The 18,660-nt window shown below is 41.5% G+C and overlaps 1 protein-coding gene across 5 annotated transcripts in view; it reads left to right on the forward strand.

Moving 5' to 3' along the window:
- Nucleotides 1–4,279: 4,279 nt before the first annotated feature.
- tmtc1 (transmembrane O-mannosyltransferase targeting cadherins 1) overlaps nucleotides 4,280–18,660 on the forward strand; it is a 28,273-nt gene continuing 13,892 nt past the window's right edge. The window contains exons 1-6 of one of the 5 annotated variants that reach the window (XM_029831495.1): nucleotides 4,280–5,066; nucleotides 6,920–7,097; nucleotides 9,280–9,353; nucleotides 11,180–11,356; nucleotides 16,682–16,763; nucleotides 17,070–17,107. In XM_029831495.1, coding sequence (XP_029687355.1) covers nucleotides 4,771–5,066; nucleotides 6,920–7,097; nucleotides 9,280–9,353; nucleotides 11,180–11,356; nucleotides 16,682–16,763; nucleotides 17,070–17,107 — 845 coding nt within the window. In that variant the 5' untranslated portion in view covers nucleotides 4,280–4,770. Of the gene's footprint in view, nucleotides 5,067–6,919; nucleotides 7,098–9,279; nucleotides 9,354–11,179; nucleotides 11,357–16,681; nucleotides 16,764–17,003; nucleotides 17,108–18,660 lie in introns of all 5 variants that reach the window. The other 4 variants (XM_029831493.1, XM_029831494.1, XM_029831496.1 and 1 more) reach the window with 4 other exon arrangements.

Genomic DNA, 18,660 nt, shown 5'->3' on the forward strand with positions numbered 1-18,660 from the left:
TATAATCTTTTTTTTTTTTTTTTTTTTTTTACAGACAGTAAGGTAAACCAATAAACTGAACTGAAAACCTTCCTATTGGACAATGATTAATTGAGCAAGGGTTGATTTGGGTGGACTGAGTCCAAATTCCAAGTGTAGAGAGTTGTTTTCTTGTAGATGCACAGATCTGTGTTGAATAATAATAGCTTCCTATTTCTCCTATGTTAACTGCTTCTTTAAATCATCTACAGTAATCAAATTAAATCTACAGTATTTATAGCTCCAGTACAACAAATAACTTAAATGGCAGGCCTGTCATATTCTATATCTTATTAAAGAAGTTTCAATCTGCTGGTTGAACAGTAACTGGGTTTTAAATACATACTGTTACCTTCCCTCAATAATAATCTGTCTTTTTTGTGTGCGTTAGAAAAGATAATTGTGCTATGCATGTCATTTTAGTATGTTTGCAATTTTTAAAGACTGGTACCTTCAACTGTAACTGTCAGCTCTGTCTCTGTCTCAGTCTTTTATTTTGGAGGGCGTGTTGCCTCTGAGCAGTGAGTCACCTGTGGGATCCAGATGTTTCAGTGGTTGGCTTTGACATGCAGGACATCAGTGTGCCTCTGCGCAAAGTCATGCTGCAATCTGAACTAATGTCAGGTGAAGGGGCTGTTGGAGTCCGTCCTGGCTTCCCTATAAAGGGGATAGCTTTTCTGATGGGAAACAACATAGCCGAGGGAAGGGTGCTAGTAATGATTGTGGCTATGTTTCCTCTTAGGCTCAGGTATAAAAACATACTGCAGACATCATGGATGGGTTTTACATCACCCTGCCCTCCTGCTGTCTTAAAGAGTTTACATTTTCATGTGTTTTTGATACAGCACATTGATTCAGAGGGGCTGTGGTAAGTGGACCTAACAGATTTCTTAACATCACTCATAGTTTAAGGTTCCTACACACTTCGTATGTTATAAGTGTACATTTTCAGGTGTGAATGGCCTCAAAACATAAAATCAAAAGATTTTTTTTTGTCCCTCATCAAGGTGGTCTGAGTATGATTGTATATTTTGTCAAAGTTCCTTCAGAGGCTGTTGAAAAACAGTTTTGACATCTTTCTTTTGACTGGGTTTAACATTGAAATTAGCAGCATTCAGCAAAATACATTGATATTCAAGGTATTCCCCAATGTATTTTTCAACCCCATCCTGATTAACCATATCCTCAGGAAACCCTCAGGAATCTTCCTGCTCACCTTTCAGGAATGTCTGGACATAAGCTCTGAAAATGCTGCTGCTCTGCTTCTTAAATTATCACTCCTCCACAATCTTTCCTATTCTGTAACTCAACTGGAGAGCCTCGTTAAATTCCTCCATCACTAGGGTGATGACAGAGACCTGTGTCGAGGGGTTAGAAATTGCCTCAAAATTGATCATTTTTAGGATGATTTGAAAAGCGCAACAGGACTGGACAGACTAAAGACTTATTCAACTTATTCGGCAGTAGATGGCACTCCTGTGAGTGATCAAGGAACACTTTATTCTCAGCCCAACACATGCGCAGCTCCATATTAAATCGCTGCTGGCTGAGCACGCAAAAGTAACGTGTTATGTTCGTGATTATTTGCAGTGCACAGATCCACAGTGCATCCTTGCTTGTGTATCACTTGTGCCGACCCAGAATCCTCTAGATCTGAGGCCAGTAGCACCTGCACACTGCAATGAGATATTGAGGTCTGTCTTTTCTCTTTGATGGCACTGGGAACAGAACTGGGAACTGGGAACTAGAACAACAGTTCTACGCACAAAGCCCAATGCTCAGCATGATGCTTCTGATGGTTTGAGTTTAAAAAAAACAAAAATGGTTTCCAAGGATGTTTGGCTCAGATATTCAAATCACTGTCTGGATCAGCTCAGCCTCGAATTGTAACCCAGAGTGCATCCCCCTCTTCATATGATCTTTTTATTTTTATTTTTTTACAGACAGTAAAGTAAACCAATAAACAGAACTGAAAACCTTCCTATTGGACAATGATTAATTGAGCAAGGGTTGATTTGGGTGGACTGAGTCCAAATTCCAAGTGTAGAGAGTTGTTTTTCTTGTAGATGCACAGATCTGTGTTGAATAATAATAGCTTCCTATTTCTCCTATGTTAACTGCTTCCCTGATAAAAGCAGCCCTGAAGTTCCCACATGTGCTCCATTTCTTACCATATTTCTTGGATCTGAAATCCCAGGGTCTGAGAAACCTACTGCAGCCACTTACTAAATACTGGCTTAAGAATAACGTTTACACTAATGCTGTATTGTTGAGTGATGGTAAGACTAGGCAATGGCAAAAAAGGAGTTAGTGACAAATACTTTCATGCAGGTGGAGGCAATGATGGGGCAGAATGGTTCAACGGTCGTCTCATGCAGGAATGCATTCTAAATTCCATACACCCCTTGGAGAGAATGATTATGTCATTTCCCTAATAATGCTTAACTTGTTTCATTGTTTTGTTCATCAGTAGACATGCCTTCAACTCCATAATCACACTGTGGGAGGTAATCCTCTATGTGGTTTATTTTTCTCACCAAGCTAAATTGGTGAGGAAAATACCCTTTCGTTTGACCAATGAAAGCCAACACTTTAGGCATGGTGGTGAGAAACATAGTGGGGAAGTGAGATTATGAATTTTAACTCTAAATCACAGTCTTCAAAGCAGGGACCTTACTTCCCTGCAGAATTATAGAGGGTATTATTCCCACCTGCACCATACCTTTGAAGATCAGATAGCATCAACCTCCCTGGAACTGTGTGATGAAAATAGAACCCTGAAATAAAATGCCTACTGAAATGCATAAGAAAAGTTCAGACACAGTCCAAAACTACCTGCCTTCCACTCTGTCCCTGACAGTCTTGGTACACACCAGAAAAGGTACTATGTACACCTATTTTTCATTAACAAAGATCTGAAAATCCAAAAAGATGAGTTTCTTTGTATTCCCCATGGGACAGAGTCTCAATATAACACCGATAGTCATCACTTACTCCATCTGAATTGAGGAAAAAAGTAACTCCTTCCTAAAGATATTACATTTTCATGATGGAAATCTGTGCATTATCGAAACCTGAGAAGATTGAAATGTGCTTGTAATGCTTTTCTATGTTTGGAGAGACACCATGGGGAAAATCACAATTTTTTGCTTACAAAAAAATGGTGCCATTTTTGTAAGCAAAAAACGGTGCTGTGCAGTTTCACCAAAAATCCTTCAATGTTTTTGACCCCAGAGCAAAATCTTTGTTCATTAATGAAGCTGTTTGATGTAAAATTCACTTCTTGTGAATTTGTGAGGCAAGTTTTTGTTGCAGTGCTTCATTTTGCATGAAACATGTGATCTTTTTGTTTGGGTGAATTATGTATTATTTTAATAAAGCCAGCCTAGTTTGCAAATTGTGTTCTATAAATTAGGGGGGGCTGTAATAGCAGAAGTAATTAAATTGTGATTTTTTTAAGTATCTGAAAAACTTAATTAGAAGCAGGTCACACTTTTGTTTGAGCTGGTTGAATGACATTTGTGTAGTATGTTTAATAAGTCACCAACAGTCTTTATAGCCCTCTCTAGAGGGCACAGCATATAGAGCTATTTAAATCTGTTAGTGACTTCCTTGTTAACAGAACAATATTAATAATTGAATAATTTGAAAGGAATATAAAAACTATGGTCATTTAAAAAAAGGTTTACTCCTCCAAGCAGAGAGTGGAAAAGTTTTCAAACAAGTTAGATGTTCGTTATTCTTTCAAAGGGCACAAACTGACATAAGGGAAACTGACAAGAGGATCACCGACACCCTACACAAGCAGAGAGTGAGTGATCCTCTTGGCAGTTTCTATCGTGATTGTGTCGGCTACTGAATCAGCCTGAGAGACCGTTTAGGCTTGGGGACCTTTACATCTTCACCACCACCACCACAACAACAACAAAAACCAAATGAACACTTGGAATTTAACAGATTGCAATGGAGCTATGTACGAATTTCACTTTTGAACTGTGATTAAAAAACTTTTTAGTCATATTCGAGTTTTTGAGTCGCACTAGGCAGCCGCTATTGCAGTATTGCGCATGCGTTGGAAATCCGTTTCTAGCTAGTGTTACGTTCTCAAGGTGGGAAATTGTAAAAAATGTTCTGTTTTGTTTTTGTTTTCTTACGTAGTCAAGCAGGATTATATTTACAGGGAGTATTATTTGTTTTCTAGAAATACATTTGACTTCGTTTTTGATAAATTTCCTTTAATCCCGTCTTCTAAACCCATGTATACACTATTAGGAAAAAACACTAAAAAACAACACATATTGCAATAATGCTGTATTCGTACACAGCAGAAAGCAGCCATTACCCCATATAGTATGGGCCAGTTTTCATTTCTGCTATTGCCGTTTATAACTTATTCTGAAATCATTCCTTCATTTCGCCTTTCGCCTCATTTCGGCACGTATGAAGCGGAAGATGGATGGATGAATCGTTTCATTCTGTCTTTAAAATGACAAATACACAAAACAATGATAATACAATGCCGATGAAAGTTTGATTTTCTATATATTTTGCAATTGCAACCGTGTCACAACATGAAACCCACATAGACTGTCCCGAAGGGAGTCCTGGTATCCGACTGCACGTGAAAGCAGCATAGCAGCAGCGCTCGTCCGCTCCATCACACCGGACAGACACAGACAGCCTAGCAACCATAATGGACACACCCGATTCCTTCTTCTGTCCGAGTGAAATGTTTGGAAAATCGGGTCAGACATGACAGCGCATATGGTCAAGAAGCAAAGTCACCAGCCGCTGCACGTAAACGGACGGCCCAGGGCTATGTATAGAGCGGGCCGATACGTCGTGCTAGCCAGCCTCTGCGCGCTGTGCTACAGCAACTCTGTCCACGGTGAGCTGGTGCACGACGACGTTTGGGCAATCGTCAATAACCCCGACGTGCGAGCGGACTCCAGCCTCCGAAAGATCTTCAGCGACGATTTCTGGGGCAAGCCCATGTCAGACAACACAAGCCACAAATCTTACAGGCCACTGTGCATCCTCACCTTCAAGTGAGTTCTTTTCTTCTTGCTAGGTACTAAGTTATCTTTTAAAAAACAACAGGTCTGCGAAGCAGTGATGCGCTCTTTAACTACCGTACATTAGCCGGGCCAAGAAAACGGGAACCCTTCGTCGTTGAAGTGACGTCACACAGATGTCCCTTACACTTTGGTCAAGCATGATTTATTTCTGTGTGTTAAGTCAACCAAAAACTAAAAAACATTCATTGAACGAAGAGTTAAGGCATGCTACTTCCTATATTGATGTAGCTTGAGTTTTCAAATATTATTGCGTTTTTCTGTCAAAATGTCTTATTTTAAAGAGCGTTTTTAGCCAGTTGAGCTTCTTCAGACTAAAGAAACTAAAACTGAGGACTGAATCAAAAACATGTTGCATTTCACAGTACAGTCATTATGTTTGAACCATCCAACTGTGCAGGTTGCTGAATGGGTGCAGGTTGTGAAGTGGGCTGCTATTCCAAATTAACTTGTTACCCTGTGTATGAAGATGGTTTGATCTTGTCTAGAATGCTGTTTCCCAAACTGCTGTTTTTTTTTAGTTCTTTATTTGCACTGAAGGGGCTGCATTTGTGGTGGACTTGTAACAATAGTTTCATTTTCTTCAATTTGTTCTTGTAATTTTGTCATTTGTTTTGAAGCTTCAGTAGATTCTTTTTTATTTTTACGTGAACTTGGTTGTATCGTTGTCACTAGGCATTATAATCTGTCTAATATTTTGGACTACGGTATCTCCATCTGTATTTTGTCTGTTATTATACTTAATTTTCCTTCCTGTCTGGGAACATATTTTCCCCATGATAAAGTAAAGGTGTTTAGAGAGTTTACATCACTGTTTATCATAGTAATGTGGACCGGTGAGTTTTTCTTATTCTGGAAATCCAGCCTGAAGTTATTCATCACTTTTCACCCATGCTGGGTTGTCATCATTGACTACTCATTAAATTAGCACAAGATTTATACCTGTCCTCTGAGGCCCTTGGCTCCCCTCTCACAGTTGTCAATTCATTTTTAAGCCCATCTAATGTCCTGAATAATGTATCTACTTATTTTTAGCTGTTGTGGGTTCCTCAGAATCAGGACTGTAAAACACTGTATTAAATGGGAGGTCTTATTGGAAAACAGCTGGTTAATTTTAAGTGCTAGCTGTTGAGGAATGTAAACTTTTAAAATTTCTTATAGGTAACAGTATTAAGAAATTTAATACAACTGTATTAACATCTAGGGTAATTGAAAATCAAATAAACTTTTTAAATGTAATCCATGTAAACTTGGCCAGTGATTATGATTACCGGTAAGTGTTTGGAGTATTCTTTAGAATACTGTGTGCCTTTGTGAACATATGATGCTTCTGAGAAAATTAAAATGCTGTTTTCATTTTCACTGATCAATCCCTGGCAATATAGTGTGATATTTTTTTTTCTTCAGAAATAAAATTTGACATTAGGTTAGTGACCTGAAACAGCAAAAAGGTTTTTGGCGATGAAGCATACTTTGCCTGGGAACTTTCTCAAGAACATCTAGTCCCAAGCGGCTGCAGTATGCCTTTGCTACTGAAAACAGGCTATTGATACACTTCATCTTTACACACCGGACACTCTCCTTTGTCAATGTTTAGTTTACCTCTCTTCACAGATTTATCACTCATTTACATGTCTTTATGCTCTTTATACGATTTGGACATAATAGATTTTGTTCTTGTCATTAAAACTCAACTCAACTCAACTGATATTTTCCAGCCAGTGCATTCTGGGTACCCATAACTGAACACATTTGCAAATTGCTGCCCAGATTTTACACTGTGGTAAATATCTCACTCTTTCTCTATCTGCCTCTCTGTTCATCAGGTTGAACGTCCTGCTGCATGGGATGAATCCTTTCTATTTCCACGTCACCAATTTGCTTTTGCACTGTGCTGTAACCTGCCTACTTATGTACACATGCGAATGCTGTGTTTTTGAAGATGGTCTTCTGGCTTTTGTCACAGCACTCATCTTTGCTGTACATCCCATCCACACCGAGGCTGTGAGTAATACACACACACACACACACACACAAAGTTTGTCCACAATAGATATAGTATTCCCCCAAATGCTCTCACTTTAAAGCATTAATCCATCTGGTAGGATAGAGTTCCCTGCTGCATTATGGCCCATGTCGGACTGGCCACTCCTCCTGTGCTGTACACTATGCCAGCTTTCTGGTTATAACATACCATGTACACTTTTACCAGCCTAAACTTTATGTTTCACTCTTTTGTTCTGAAATGCAGGCATGGACTGAGTTTGACCTGATCCTTGATCCTGCTGGGTTTTCTGTCCTACCAGGCTGAAAATGCATTCAGTGGGACAGAAAACCCGGCAGGATCGTGGCCCTTGAGGACTGAGTTTGACATGCCTGCTTCTTTACAGAGATTGGGTTGCTAGTTTCCAAGGTACTTATAGCTACCTGATATCTGCTATGTTCCCAAAGGAAGGCCTGACTCCATATTCCTTTCCTGTCTTGATTACCATTTTACCACAGTTGTTGCGTTACAGACATCTGGTTATCATCACTGTAAATCCTCATGGTATGGCTCAGTTATCTCCCTCAATCACAGCCTACACCCAAATGTCATCCATAGAGAGGAGGTGGCTGAGCTCTTTCTCACCAGTTTGCACCTGGTAGTGATAGTCGGTCTTTGTACTGACTATCACTGACAGGTTTTGCACAACATCGCCAGAAAAGGGGGACAGACCTTCACCTTTGTATATACCGTATTTTCACGACCGTAAGGCGCACTGTATTAAAAGCCGCAGTCTCAGTTATGGGTGCTATTTCTGTATTTAAAACATACATAAGGCGCACCGTATTATTAGGCGCATGCTGAAACATACAGTAAAAAATGACAACGGAAGTAAAACAGTGAGTTTCGACACATTTATTGAACAAAATATCCTTTTTTCCGCCACAAAACCATCAAAGTTTTCATCTTCTGTATCTGAATCAAACAGCTATTTCAATGTCCAACTTTCCGAATTCCTCTTCTTAATCATCTGAATCAGACTCACCGACCGGTTCCGGTTCAGCGTTGATTTTAAGAAAGCTCTTACAATACATGAAGACGGTATCATAGCCCATGCGTCTACAATCCACCTGCCTATGGTGGCATAACTTGCCCGGCGCTGCCTCATAGTCTTTGTGAAGGAGTGTTCACCTTCCGTCATCCAGCGCTCTGTCCGTTTCCGTGGCAGCCGAGAACCATGGTGAACGACGACTTCTTGTGCCTCGTTGTGCGTATCGCCACCGTGCTGGTCCCTTTTTCTCCACTTTGTTGGTCAAAGGGATGTTAAAAGTCAGAGGGATCTCATCCATGTTGGTGATGTGGCTGGGCGCGGTTATCTTGTCGCGGCAGTAGGTGCGGAAGATGGCCACCCTCTCCTGGTAATCTGCAGGCAGCCGCTGCGCAACAGTTGTCCTCACGCGTATGGAGAGATGCCGCTTCCTCATAAAGCGAAAACACTAAGATTGCTCGATTGCCATTTTCAGCCGCATATTCGATGGCCTGCAGTTTAAAGTAAGCCTCATTCATACGCGTCTCGCTTGACCGGCGGCATTTTAGGGGATCCTTATGCCGCTAATCGATTGGCGGAGCATTTACAGTAGTGCACCCACCAAAGGCGCACAGCAGATTTTGGAACTCAGTCCACACACAAGGCGTGGCCTCTAGAGTTGTTTTCCCCATTGAGTTCTACTGATCTTAAAGTGTATTTTCTGTTCTAAGATTAATACAGTAAATGTTCACCAAGTACATAGTGGTCAATCATACTTACCCCTCAATAGTGAATACTACAGCACTGTCCAAAGAAAATAGCTGGGCAATTCTGGCATCTTTAAAATAGAATATCAGATGTCAGCTGCCTATTTTCTAACTCCCAGTTAACTCCCTCTATTATCACTTTCCTGCAATCAGTCAGCTTTGTTTTTCTTTTACTCACGTCACTGCTTTTTCTGTGTTTATTGTTATTATGTTTAGATCAACTGTATATTCAGTGTCTTTTCTGGCCACAGTGGGAGCACAAATTTCAGTATTTGAATTTAATTACTGAAATAAAATTTTTGGTGATATTCCAATTTAATTGAGATGTACTAGTATTTGTTGCAAGTGCATTTCAGTTTATCAGAGTAACAAAAAAAGTAACATAACGAGTGTGCGTTTGTGTTTAAGGTGACTGGTGTTGTGGGAAGGGCTGACGTCTTGGCTTGTATGCTTTTCTTATTGGCGTTCCTCTCCTACATCAGGTATGGATCTCCCAAATGAAAGAAAGACCCAAAGAAAAAAATTAAAGACCTTTGTTTAACATTTTACAAACATGTGTGTGTAACATTGTATTTTGTCTTACATTTGCTTAATTATTGAGGCTTTTAGGGGAGAAACACTCTGTCAGTTGTCTTAAGAGTATCTGTCTTAAGAGTGTCAGTTGTGGTTTTATGAGCATTATCATTTGAATCCCCATGCCTTCAGTCATTTAGGGAAGTTGCCCATTGTAGGTTTTGTGTTTAATATTTGTGTGTCAGTCACTTATGAACACTGTTGTTATTCCAGTATAAACAGTAAGCACAATACAAACTGTTCTGCAATAGATTTTATATTCCATGTGACACATTAACCGGAAGTGTCTCTAATCATTTGGAGCCCCAATGTCTTGGATACCTGCCTCCCTGTACATACTATTATGCTACTGGTTTCTAAATTTCTCAGTGATAGATTAGATCAGTGGTCCCCAACCACCGGGCCGCGGACTGGTACTGGTCCATGGATCAATTGGTACCAGGCCGCACAAGAAATAATTAAATATTTCCGTTTTGTGCATTAGCTGAGTCTGAATGATCTTTTATTTTGAAAAAACATTTTTGGAAATGACCGGATTCTCTTGGTTATGTCTTAAGCGCCAATATTGAACCCACAAGCGAGCAAAATGAATAAGAAACAGACGTCTTTAAAAAAAAAAATTGCGTGAAAGAAAAGCCCCAATCAAGAGACGGGAGAAGAGCCCTATTCCAAGAAAAAGAAAGCTTTTAACAGACAATATCATGAAATCTACTGAAAATATGGATTTAACCCAGGTAGGTGATTCCCGCATACCAAGCCCACTCTGCTCAATTTGTGGCGACCAGCTTGCTAATGAGGCAATGAAGCTTTCAAAACTACTTTGCCACTTGGAGACCCAGCACCCTAGTTTAAAGGACAAGCCCCTGGAGTATTTTGAAAGGAAAAAAAACAGGAACATGATATGGGCAGAAGAAGGGCCACCACATCAGTAAATGTGAACACACTGAGAGCATCGTACCTGGTGGTCCAGTATTCTGGATTAAAGTCATGGCAGAATACCCTGAAATTGCCACCACAGCACTGAAAACCCGGTTGCCATTTCCGACATTCTGTCTGTGTGAAGCGGGATTTTCTGCGGTGACGGCAGCTAAAACAAAACAATGGAGTAGACTGGGCATAAGCAACACACTTCGGGTGTCATTGTCTCCCATCACTCCCAGATAGGACCGTCTCATTGAAGAGAAACAAGCGCAGGACTCCCATTGATTTGTCTTTATGGTGAGTTAAAATCTTCATGAAAATAAAATGTTCCTTATATTCGTCTTTGTAGTGTATCTGTAGCTTATTTTGAAGGGATGTTTAGACGTTATCGTAGCAAGTAGGAGAGAGTAGCGCTTGTGAGTCTTTGTGGGCACACTTATCCGGCAGTTCAACCCCCCCTGGCCGCAGTAAAATTGTCAAGCGCTGACCGGTCCACAGTGATAAAAAGGTTGGGGACCACTGCTGTATACGACTGTAGTAAAAACATATTTCAGAGTTTGCTTACATATTTTTATGATTCAGAGCTGTCTGGGTTGTACGTGTGCAGCAAGATATTTATCTGTACTTTTCCATAGAAATTTACTTTCAGTTCATGTCAGTATTGTAATTCTTACCTCATAGAAACTCAAAACAAAATGGTTCAGTATACCCACAGTAATTGTCTAAAACATTGATAGCTCGCCATCTCCTTGCTCTGTGACGGGTTTAATAATCAATATTAGAAGCTTTGTCCTTTCTCTGTTACTTTTTTCAGGAGTGTAGGTGTATGTTTGTCTGAGGATGATTTCCCCCCCACCGTGTCAGTGGGCTGTCTGCTCATCAGTGTGTTACTGGGTACTTGTGCCATGCTGGTGAAGGAGACAGGCATAACTGTGTTTGGAGTGTGCATAATCTACGATGCCCTGGTGCTCTGCCGCAAGCCTCTAGCCTAGTAAGTACAAAAATTACCTACACATTTGCATGGGCGTGAGTACTCAGTGACCATACATGAGTAAACAACATCATTTTAGTGGGGTGTCTGTGTAGATTCTTGATCGTCCAGGTCATAGTTATCCAAGGTATTTTTCTGTGTTAACTGGACTGTTTTTTTTCTCTTTTGAAGACGTTTTGCCTTCTTTCCAGAAGGCTTTTTCAGTTCTGAACTTGCTGGGGGCAGAGCTTGAAAATATAGCCCTCGTGGACCATTAGCATGCTAATGATCTGGGTGGTCACCTGAGAGTCGTTGGCAGGGTCGTTCGTAGGGTTGTTCAGCTAGTTTCAGTTGGTGTGTCTCTCCATTGTCTGCTGGCTTACATGGTGGTGCGTCACCAGGTCTCCTGAGAAGGTGTGAACGTTTGGTTTGTTGTTGAAAGGAGTGGAGGACTGCATTGTATGTGGATGATAGGAAGTGCTTTAGCCCACCACCTCTGTTTAAGGATGGTTTTTCCAATTTGACATGGATGGCTTCCTTGACACCCCTCTCAAACCAGTGATTTTCTCTGGCCAGTACCCATAATTGGCTGTCCTCAAAGGAGTGCCCGCTCTCTTTTGAGGACACCGGCACTGGCCAGAGAAGATAATTATAAAAAGCATTCACCCTGCTTGGGTGAGTTCTGTTTTTGTAGCTTTTATACATTAAATAATGGACAATATAATTTGGCTTTTTTGGACAAGAATAAAATAATTACATTCATTTTATCTTTATTTATATAGCGTCCAGAGAATCCCAGGGCCTGACCCCTAAAAAGCAACAGTGGCAAGGAAAAACTCTCCTTTTACAGAAAGAAACCTTGAGCAGGACCAGGCTCATGTAGGGAGACCCTCCTGTTGATGGCCAACTGAGCAGAGAGGGAGGAGAAGGTGGGAGGTAGAGGAGAGAATAGGCATAAATCATGCAAATACATTAATTACACTGAGCAATCAAACCAAAAGCTCAGGAGGTTAGAGTTCAGCATGTCAGTGCACAGCTATGGGCCGGCAATACCTGTAGAGGATATGGAGGGGAGATGAAGAACTATGAACCAGTAGGGTGACAGAAGCCTGTCAGGTGATCATGATTCTGTACCTCGGTAGTCTTGGCCTATAGCAGCATAACAAAGATGCCTCAGGCCACCACCTCTGTTTAAGGATGGTTTTTCCAATTTGACATGGATAGCTTTCTTGACACACCTTTCAAACCAGCGGTCTTCTCTGGCCAGTATCCGTGCTAGCGACTCTCAGGTGACCACCCAGAACATTAGCATAACAAAGATGCTAGCCTAATAATTAGGCGACCCTCTAAATATGATAGTTAGTCGGACTAGAATAATAACTGGAATTACAGAATTATTAACTAGAAGCTTTCTCGAAGAGGAAGGTTTAAATCCTAAAATTACCTGGACAGGGGAGCTGGTGTTACAGCAGGGAGCTAAAGGCTCTGCCACCCATTTTACTTTTAATGATTCTGTAACTCTGTAATAAAGATTCTGGGTGTGAGAAGAATTATTGTTATTGTTGTTATTAGTATTATCTTTAAATGCTATTGTATGTACATTTTGAGTGTTGAGGAATGTTGACAGGAGAAGAAGAACATGAGAATTCAAAAGTACTGATGCTGCTTACGACCAAGCCCAGCATCCAGATGTATCCTGTTGGTCAAGATTAGAGAAGTTCGTTAAGATGGGTGGAGAGGTCAGAAGGCAATGAGATATGAGATCTTGTTTGGACACACATTCTGTTTGCACCAATAAAAGAGGTGAGCGAGCAGCAGACGAACGGAGTTGACAGAGGAAGCTTGAACTGCTGTTCGGCTCCCCCTTGCAAGGCACTCTTGTTGTTTGCGTGGTTACTCTGAGTCTAGTGAACGAACAGCGCGGGTGATCAAAACTTCATCCTCACACTGGGGACCACAAGTAAACCAGCATTTTGAGAGAGGAGTGGTCTTTTGGGATTATAGAGAGCTCCTCCAGGTAGAAGTGGGCTTTGCTTCTTGTAGTTCTGTATAATTTTTAAAAATATTCTTAATTTAAGGGTAGCAAAATAAGAGATGCCAGGAGTCATGTGATCTCTTTTGTCAATACCTGTCAGAACTCCAGCTGGAAGAAAATGCTGCAGCTGGAGTTCTGTATAATATAATTCTTCATAAAGAATTATTTCAACATCCTGATAATATTGAATTACCACAGTCCATCTTGGAAGTAACAAATGCATTGACTAACTTTTCAGCCTCATCCCAGGTCAGTACTTTACTAAACTTTGCATTGTTTTGCAAATGAAATAGGTGCTTTTAGAGATTGTTTTTATACAGTATGTGAATTAAAGGACAGATCTTGGTCAAAAGTTACTCTGAGATTCCTTATTGATTAGAGGCTAAAGAGATATCATCTATGGCAATAATGTGATCTAATCCAGTGGTCCCCAACCTTTTTTTATCACCACAGACTGGTCAGCGCTTGACAATTTTACTGCGGCCCAGGGGGGGGGTTGAACTGCCGGATAAGTGTGCCCACAAAGACTCACAAGCGCTACTCTCTCCTACTCGCTACGATAACGTTTAAACATCCCTTCAAAATAAGCTACAGATACGCTACAAAGACGAATATAAGGAACATTTTATTTTCATGAAGATTTTAACTCACCATAAAGACAAATCAATGGGAGCCCTGCGCTTGTTTCTCTTCAATGAGACGGTCATATCTGGGAGTGATGGGAGACAATGACACCCGAAGTGTGTTGCTTATGCCCAGTCTACTCCATTGTTTTGTTTTAGTTGCAGTCACCGCAGAAAATCCCGCTTCACACAGATAGAATGTCGGAAATGGCAACTGGGTTTTCCAGTGCTGTGGTGGCGATTTCAGGGTAGAGTGGGCTTGGTATGCGGGAATCACCTACCTGGGTTAAATCCATATTTTCAGTAGATCTCAGGATATTGTCTGTTAAAAGCTTTCTTTTTCTTGGAAGAGGGCTCTTCTCCCGTCTCTTGATTGGGGCTTTTCTTTTACGCAATTTCTTTTTAAAAAGACGTCTGTTTCTTACTCATTTTGCTCGCTTGTGGGTTCAATTTTGGCGCTTATCAAATCAAATCAAATCAATCTTTATTTATATAGCATCTTATACAATCAAAATTGTTTTAAGGCGCTTTCCAGAATCCCAGGGCCTAACCCCAGACAAGCAACAGTGGCAAGGAAAAACTTCCCTTTAACAGGAAGAAACCTTGAGCAGGACCAGGCTCATGTAGGGGGACCCTCCTGCTGATGGCCGGCTGGGTAAAGAGAGAGGAGAGGAGAGGAGGAGAGGAGAGGAGAGGAGAGGGAGAAGGAGAGGGGAGGACAGGGGAGGGCAGGAGAGGAGAGGGAGAGAAGAGGGAGGGGAGAGGAGAGAAGAGGGAGAAGGAGAGGAGAGGAGAGGACAGGCACAGAGCACAGAAACACACACAAAAATACACTATTTATACAGTGGGTCAGCGGGGCCGGAGGTCGTCATGCAGCTCCGAAGGCGGCGATACCTGTAAATGAATAGAGATGGGGGGGGGCAGAAGCAGAAAAACTACACAGGAATCAGCATAACTAGTCTGCTTGATGAGGAGGAGGAAAGGAGAGGAGAGGAAACCATGACCCAGTGGGGGGGTGACAGAGGCCCGTCAGGTGATCATGTTTCCGCACCCCGGCAGCCTTGGCCTATAACGGCACAGCTAAGATGTTAAACTAATGATTAGACGACCCCCTAAGTATGATAATTTGTCTATCTATGATAGTAACTGGAACTACAGAATTAGTAACAATACGTTTTTTCAAAGAGGTAGGTTTTAAGTCTGATCTTAAAAGTAGCGATGGAGTCAGCCTCCCGTACCTGGACAGGGAGCTGGTTCCATAGCAGGGGGGCCTGGTAGCTAAATGCTCGGCCCCCCATTCTACTCCTAGAAACTCTGGGAACCACATGTAGACCAGCATTCTGAGAGCGGAGCGGTCTATTGGGCTGATAAGGTATCACTAGCTCCTCCAGGTAGGATGGAGCTAGGCCTCTGAGGACCTTGTAGGTCAAAAGAAGGGTTTTAAAAATTATTCTAAATTTAACGGGCAGCCAATGAAGAGACGCCATTACAGGAGTTATGTGATCTCTTTTGTCAATACCTGTCAGAACTCTGGCTGCAGCATTTTGGATCAGCTGGAGGCTTCTTAAAGAGTTGTTTGGACACCCTGATAATAAAGAATTACAATAGTCCAGCCTGGAAGTAACAAATGCATGGACTAACTTTTCAGCATCATGCCGCGTCAGTAGCTTCCTGATCTTTGTGATGTTTCTCAAGTGAAAAAAGGCATTTCTAGAGACTGACTGTTTGGGCCATAGGCACAAACAACAGTCAGGATCCGTCCCCCCACCCGAAGGCGAAGGGAGGCTACCCTCTCATCCACCGGGGTAAACTCCAATATACAGGCACTGAGCTGGGGAGCAACCAGAATTGCCACCCCTGCCCATCACCTCTCACCATCGGCAACGCCAGAGTGGTAGAGAGTCCAACCCCTCTGACTGGTTCCAGAGCCCTTGCTGTGCGTCGAGGTGAGGCCAACTATGTCTAGTTGGAACTTCTCAACCTCGCGCACCAGCTCAGGCTCCTTTCCCACCAGAGAGGTGACATTCCATGTCCCTAAAGCCAGTTTATGCAGCCGGGGATCAGATCGCCAAGGTCTCTGCCTTCGGCCCCTACCCAACACACAATGCACCCGACCCCCTTGGCCCCTCCTGCAGGTGGTGAGCCCACGGGAAGGGGGTCCCATGTTGCCTCTTCGGGCTGTGCCTGGCCGGACTCCATGGGCAGAGGTCCGGCCACCAGGCGTTCTCCAACGTGCCCCACCCCCAGGCCTGGCTCCAGGAGGGGGCCTAGGTGACCCGCATCCGGGCAAGGGAAACTAGAGACCAATATTGTTATTCATCATTAGGGGGCCTGGGCTACGCTTTGTCTGATCCCGCACCTAGGACCTGTTTGCCATGGGTGGCCCTACCAGGAGCATAAAGCCCCAGACATGGAGCTCCTAGGATCATTGGGACACACAAACCCCTCCACCATGATAAGGTGGTAGCCAGGAGGGGTTTGTTGAAATCAGATCATAAAAAATCAACAGGAGCACTCAGGGCTATGTTTAACAGGGAGGGAAGGGGCTAGTCTCAGTGAGGCTAGTCTGGGAAAACAAAGGCTACAGGGATTGATGCCTTGAATTTCCCAAAACTACAAAAAAAACACTGACAGTGATAAATATGAGATCTGGGGATAGTTGACTTTGTTATTGTCTGTATCCCCCAGTCACATGTTGGGCTCAAGATTTAGTGACTTTCTGCACATCAGTAGTCCCTTCACCAAACGCGCCTGCTTCATTTCTGTCTGTGTGAGTATTATGTTTTCTAAAGTACCCACATGAATTAAAGCTAATAAAACCCTTGGTTCAAACTTTAGTCATTGGTCGTCAATGGCAGTCTGCTATATACCAACTTTTGGTATTTCACTGAGAAACAAAGGAAGCTAGAAGCTAAACGATAGTGCCTGTGCAGCTTTCAATATGACCATGATTACTGTTAACAATTGCTGGTTTGTAACTCATTAACAGCACACATGTTGCTTCCTGCAGGTACTAATAATCCTATCAGTAAGACTGTGGCTGATGGGAGGATCTATGCCTCTCTTTTCTGAACAGGATAACCCAGCATCTTTCTCCCCTTATCTCCTTACAAGGTCAGTTCCACACATTCACCCAAACAAACTCCCTTAAAGTAACCTTAAAATGAAAACATGTTGTAAACATGCAGATTCACTTGTCAAATTTACTTTGAAAACATTTTAGATACTCTTCTTACATCATACATTAAGGCCAATAGAAGACAAGGACTTTTGGGTCTCTGTTGTACTTTGAGCTCAAATTCCTTAATCTAGGATCTTTTATTTTATAATACTGAGTTTGGTTTTACTGTTACTTTTCATCTTACCTGGCCCTAGTTTTATTGCTGCCACCCATTCTTAACTGTTATTTTTTCTGTGTGTTTACTCCTGTCTGTCTCAGTTAATGGTACGTCTTCTTTATCATAATGCTCACACATAAATGAAATCTGTCATGTCTTTTATTTGTGTGCTTGTGGTTTTTGTTTCTGTGTTGTATTTCTAGTTCTTCTTATTCTATGAAAATGTGTGCTGCTGTTAGTTTAGGCACCTAAACTATCTACTACACACTATACATATTATGTTATACTGAATACTACTTATTGTATTCTCAAAGTTACAATTTTATAAGGCAGTTATGGAGTGTTTTTTCCACCTCTGTTGATTACGAAATCTATCTGCTAAAGTTGAGTTCCGTTGAGATCCGTTATTGTTCTACTTGTTTCTGAACCTGAGATTGCATTCAAAAACTGATGCATTTCAAACGGCAGGTTGAGAGATTTTCTGCATATACAGCCATGTGTTTTTAGTACATCTTAGCTCTTTTCTGTTAGAATGATTTCTCTTGGATAGATACAAAAGGATGTAAAAGTTTAAGTACCCCTGGCAACTTAACTTTCATTGTGAATAGTATTATTTGAAGATTGAATGATCTCCAAACAGTATAATGTTAAATACAAGGTAATCATTTCAGTAGTTCATGTAATACCAGTGTATTGTTTAGTGTGTTGTTTATGTTTCATGCAATTTTAGAGAGGAAAAAGGTGAAAAGTAGCAGCCTGCAAATGAATGGGAACTCCAGGAGATTTGACCTCACAGATTTGACCTGTATAAATTGCGAGCCTTCTCTAATCTTCTCCCAACAATCAGCAGCCATGGGTTGCTCTTAGCAGCTCCCTAGTTCTCTGAAAATGAAAATGATTGGTGATTGATCAGTTCCCATTTCCTCACAGTGTAATTAAGAAATGGCACTTTACAGGAACAGAAGAGGTGAGGGTAAAGTCTGAAAGACCTGGGAAAAATAAGATAATAGATAGATAATGCTGGAAAAGCCAGATCTCTCTAACATTTCCTAGGTCCAATTAATTTCCAACAAATTTAAGACCATCTGTAAAAAAGCCATTGTTGAAAAGATGATGGCCTTTACAAATCAAAATGATCCTTAAGGCACTTCAAAATCCATGATGGACTACCTCAGGAGGGTTTGTCATGAGCCTCACAGTCTCCTGATGTAAATGTGATTGAGAAAACATTTTTTTAATTCATGTCTTATGGAAGCTTAAATTATCCTGCCAATACCATAAAAATCAAAAATAGTCCACAGTATTATGTATCCTGCTAATCTTGTTGCA

The sequence above is a fragment of the Takifugu rubripes genome, chromosome 22, assembly GCF_901000725.2.
Source record: "Takifugu rubripes chromosome 22, fTakRub1.2, whole genome shotgun sequence".
Classification (NCBI taxonomy): Eukaryota; Metazoa; Chordata; class Actinopteri; order Tetraodontiformes; family Tetraodontidae; genus Takifugu; species Takifugu rubripes.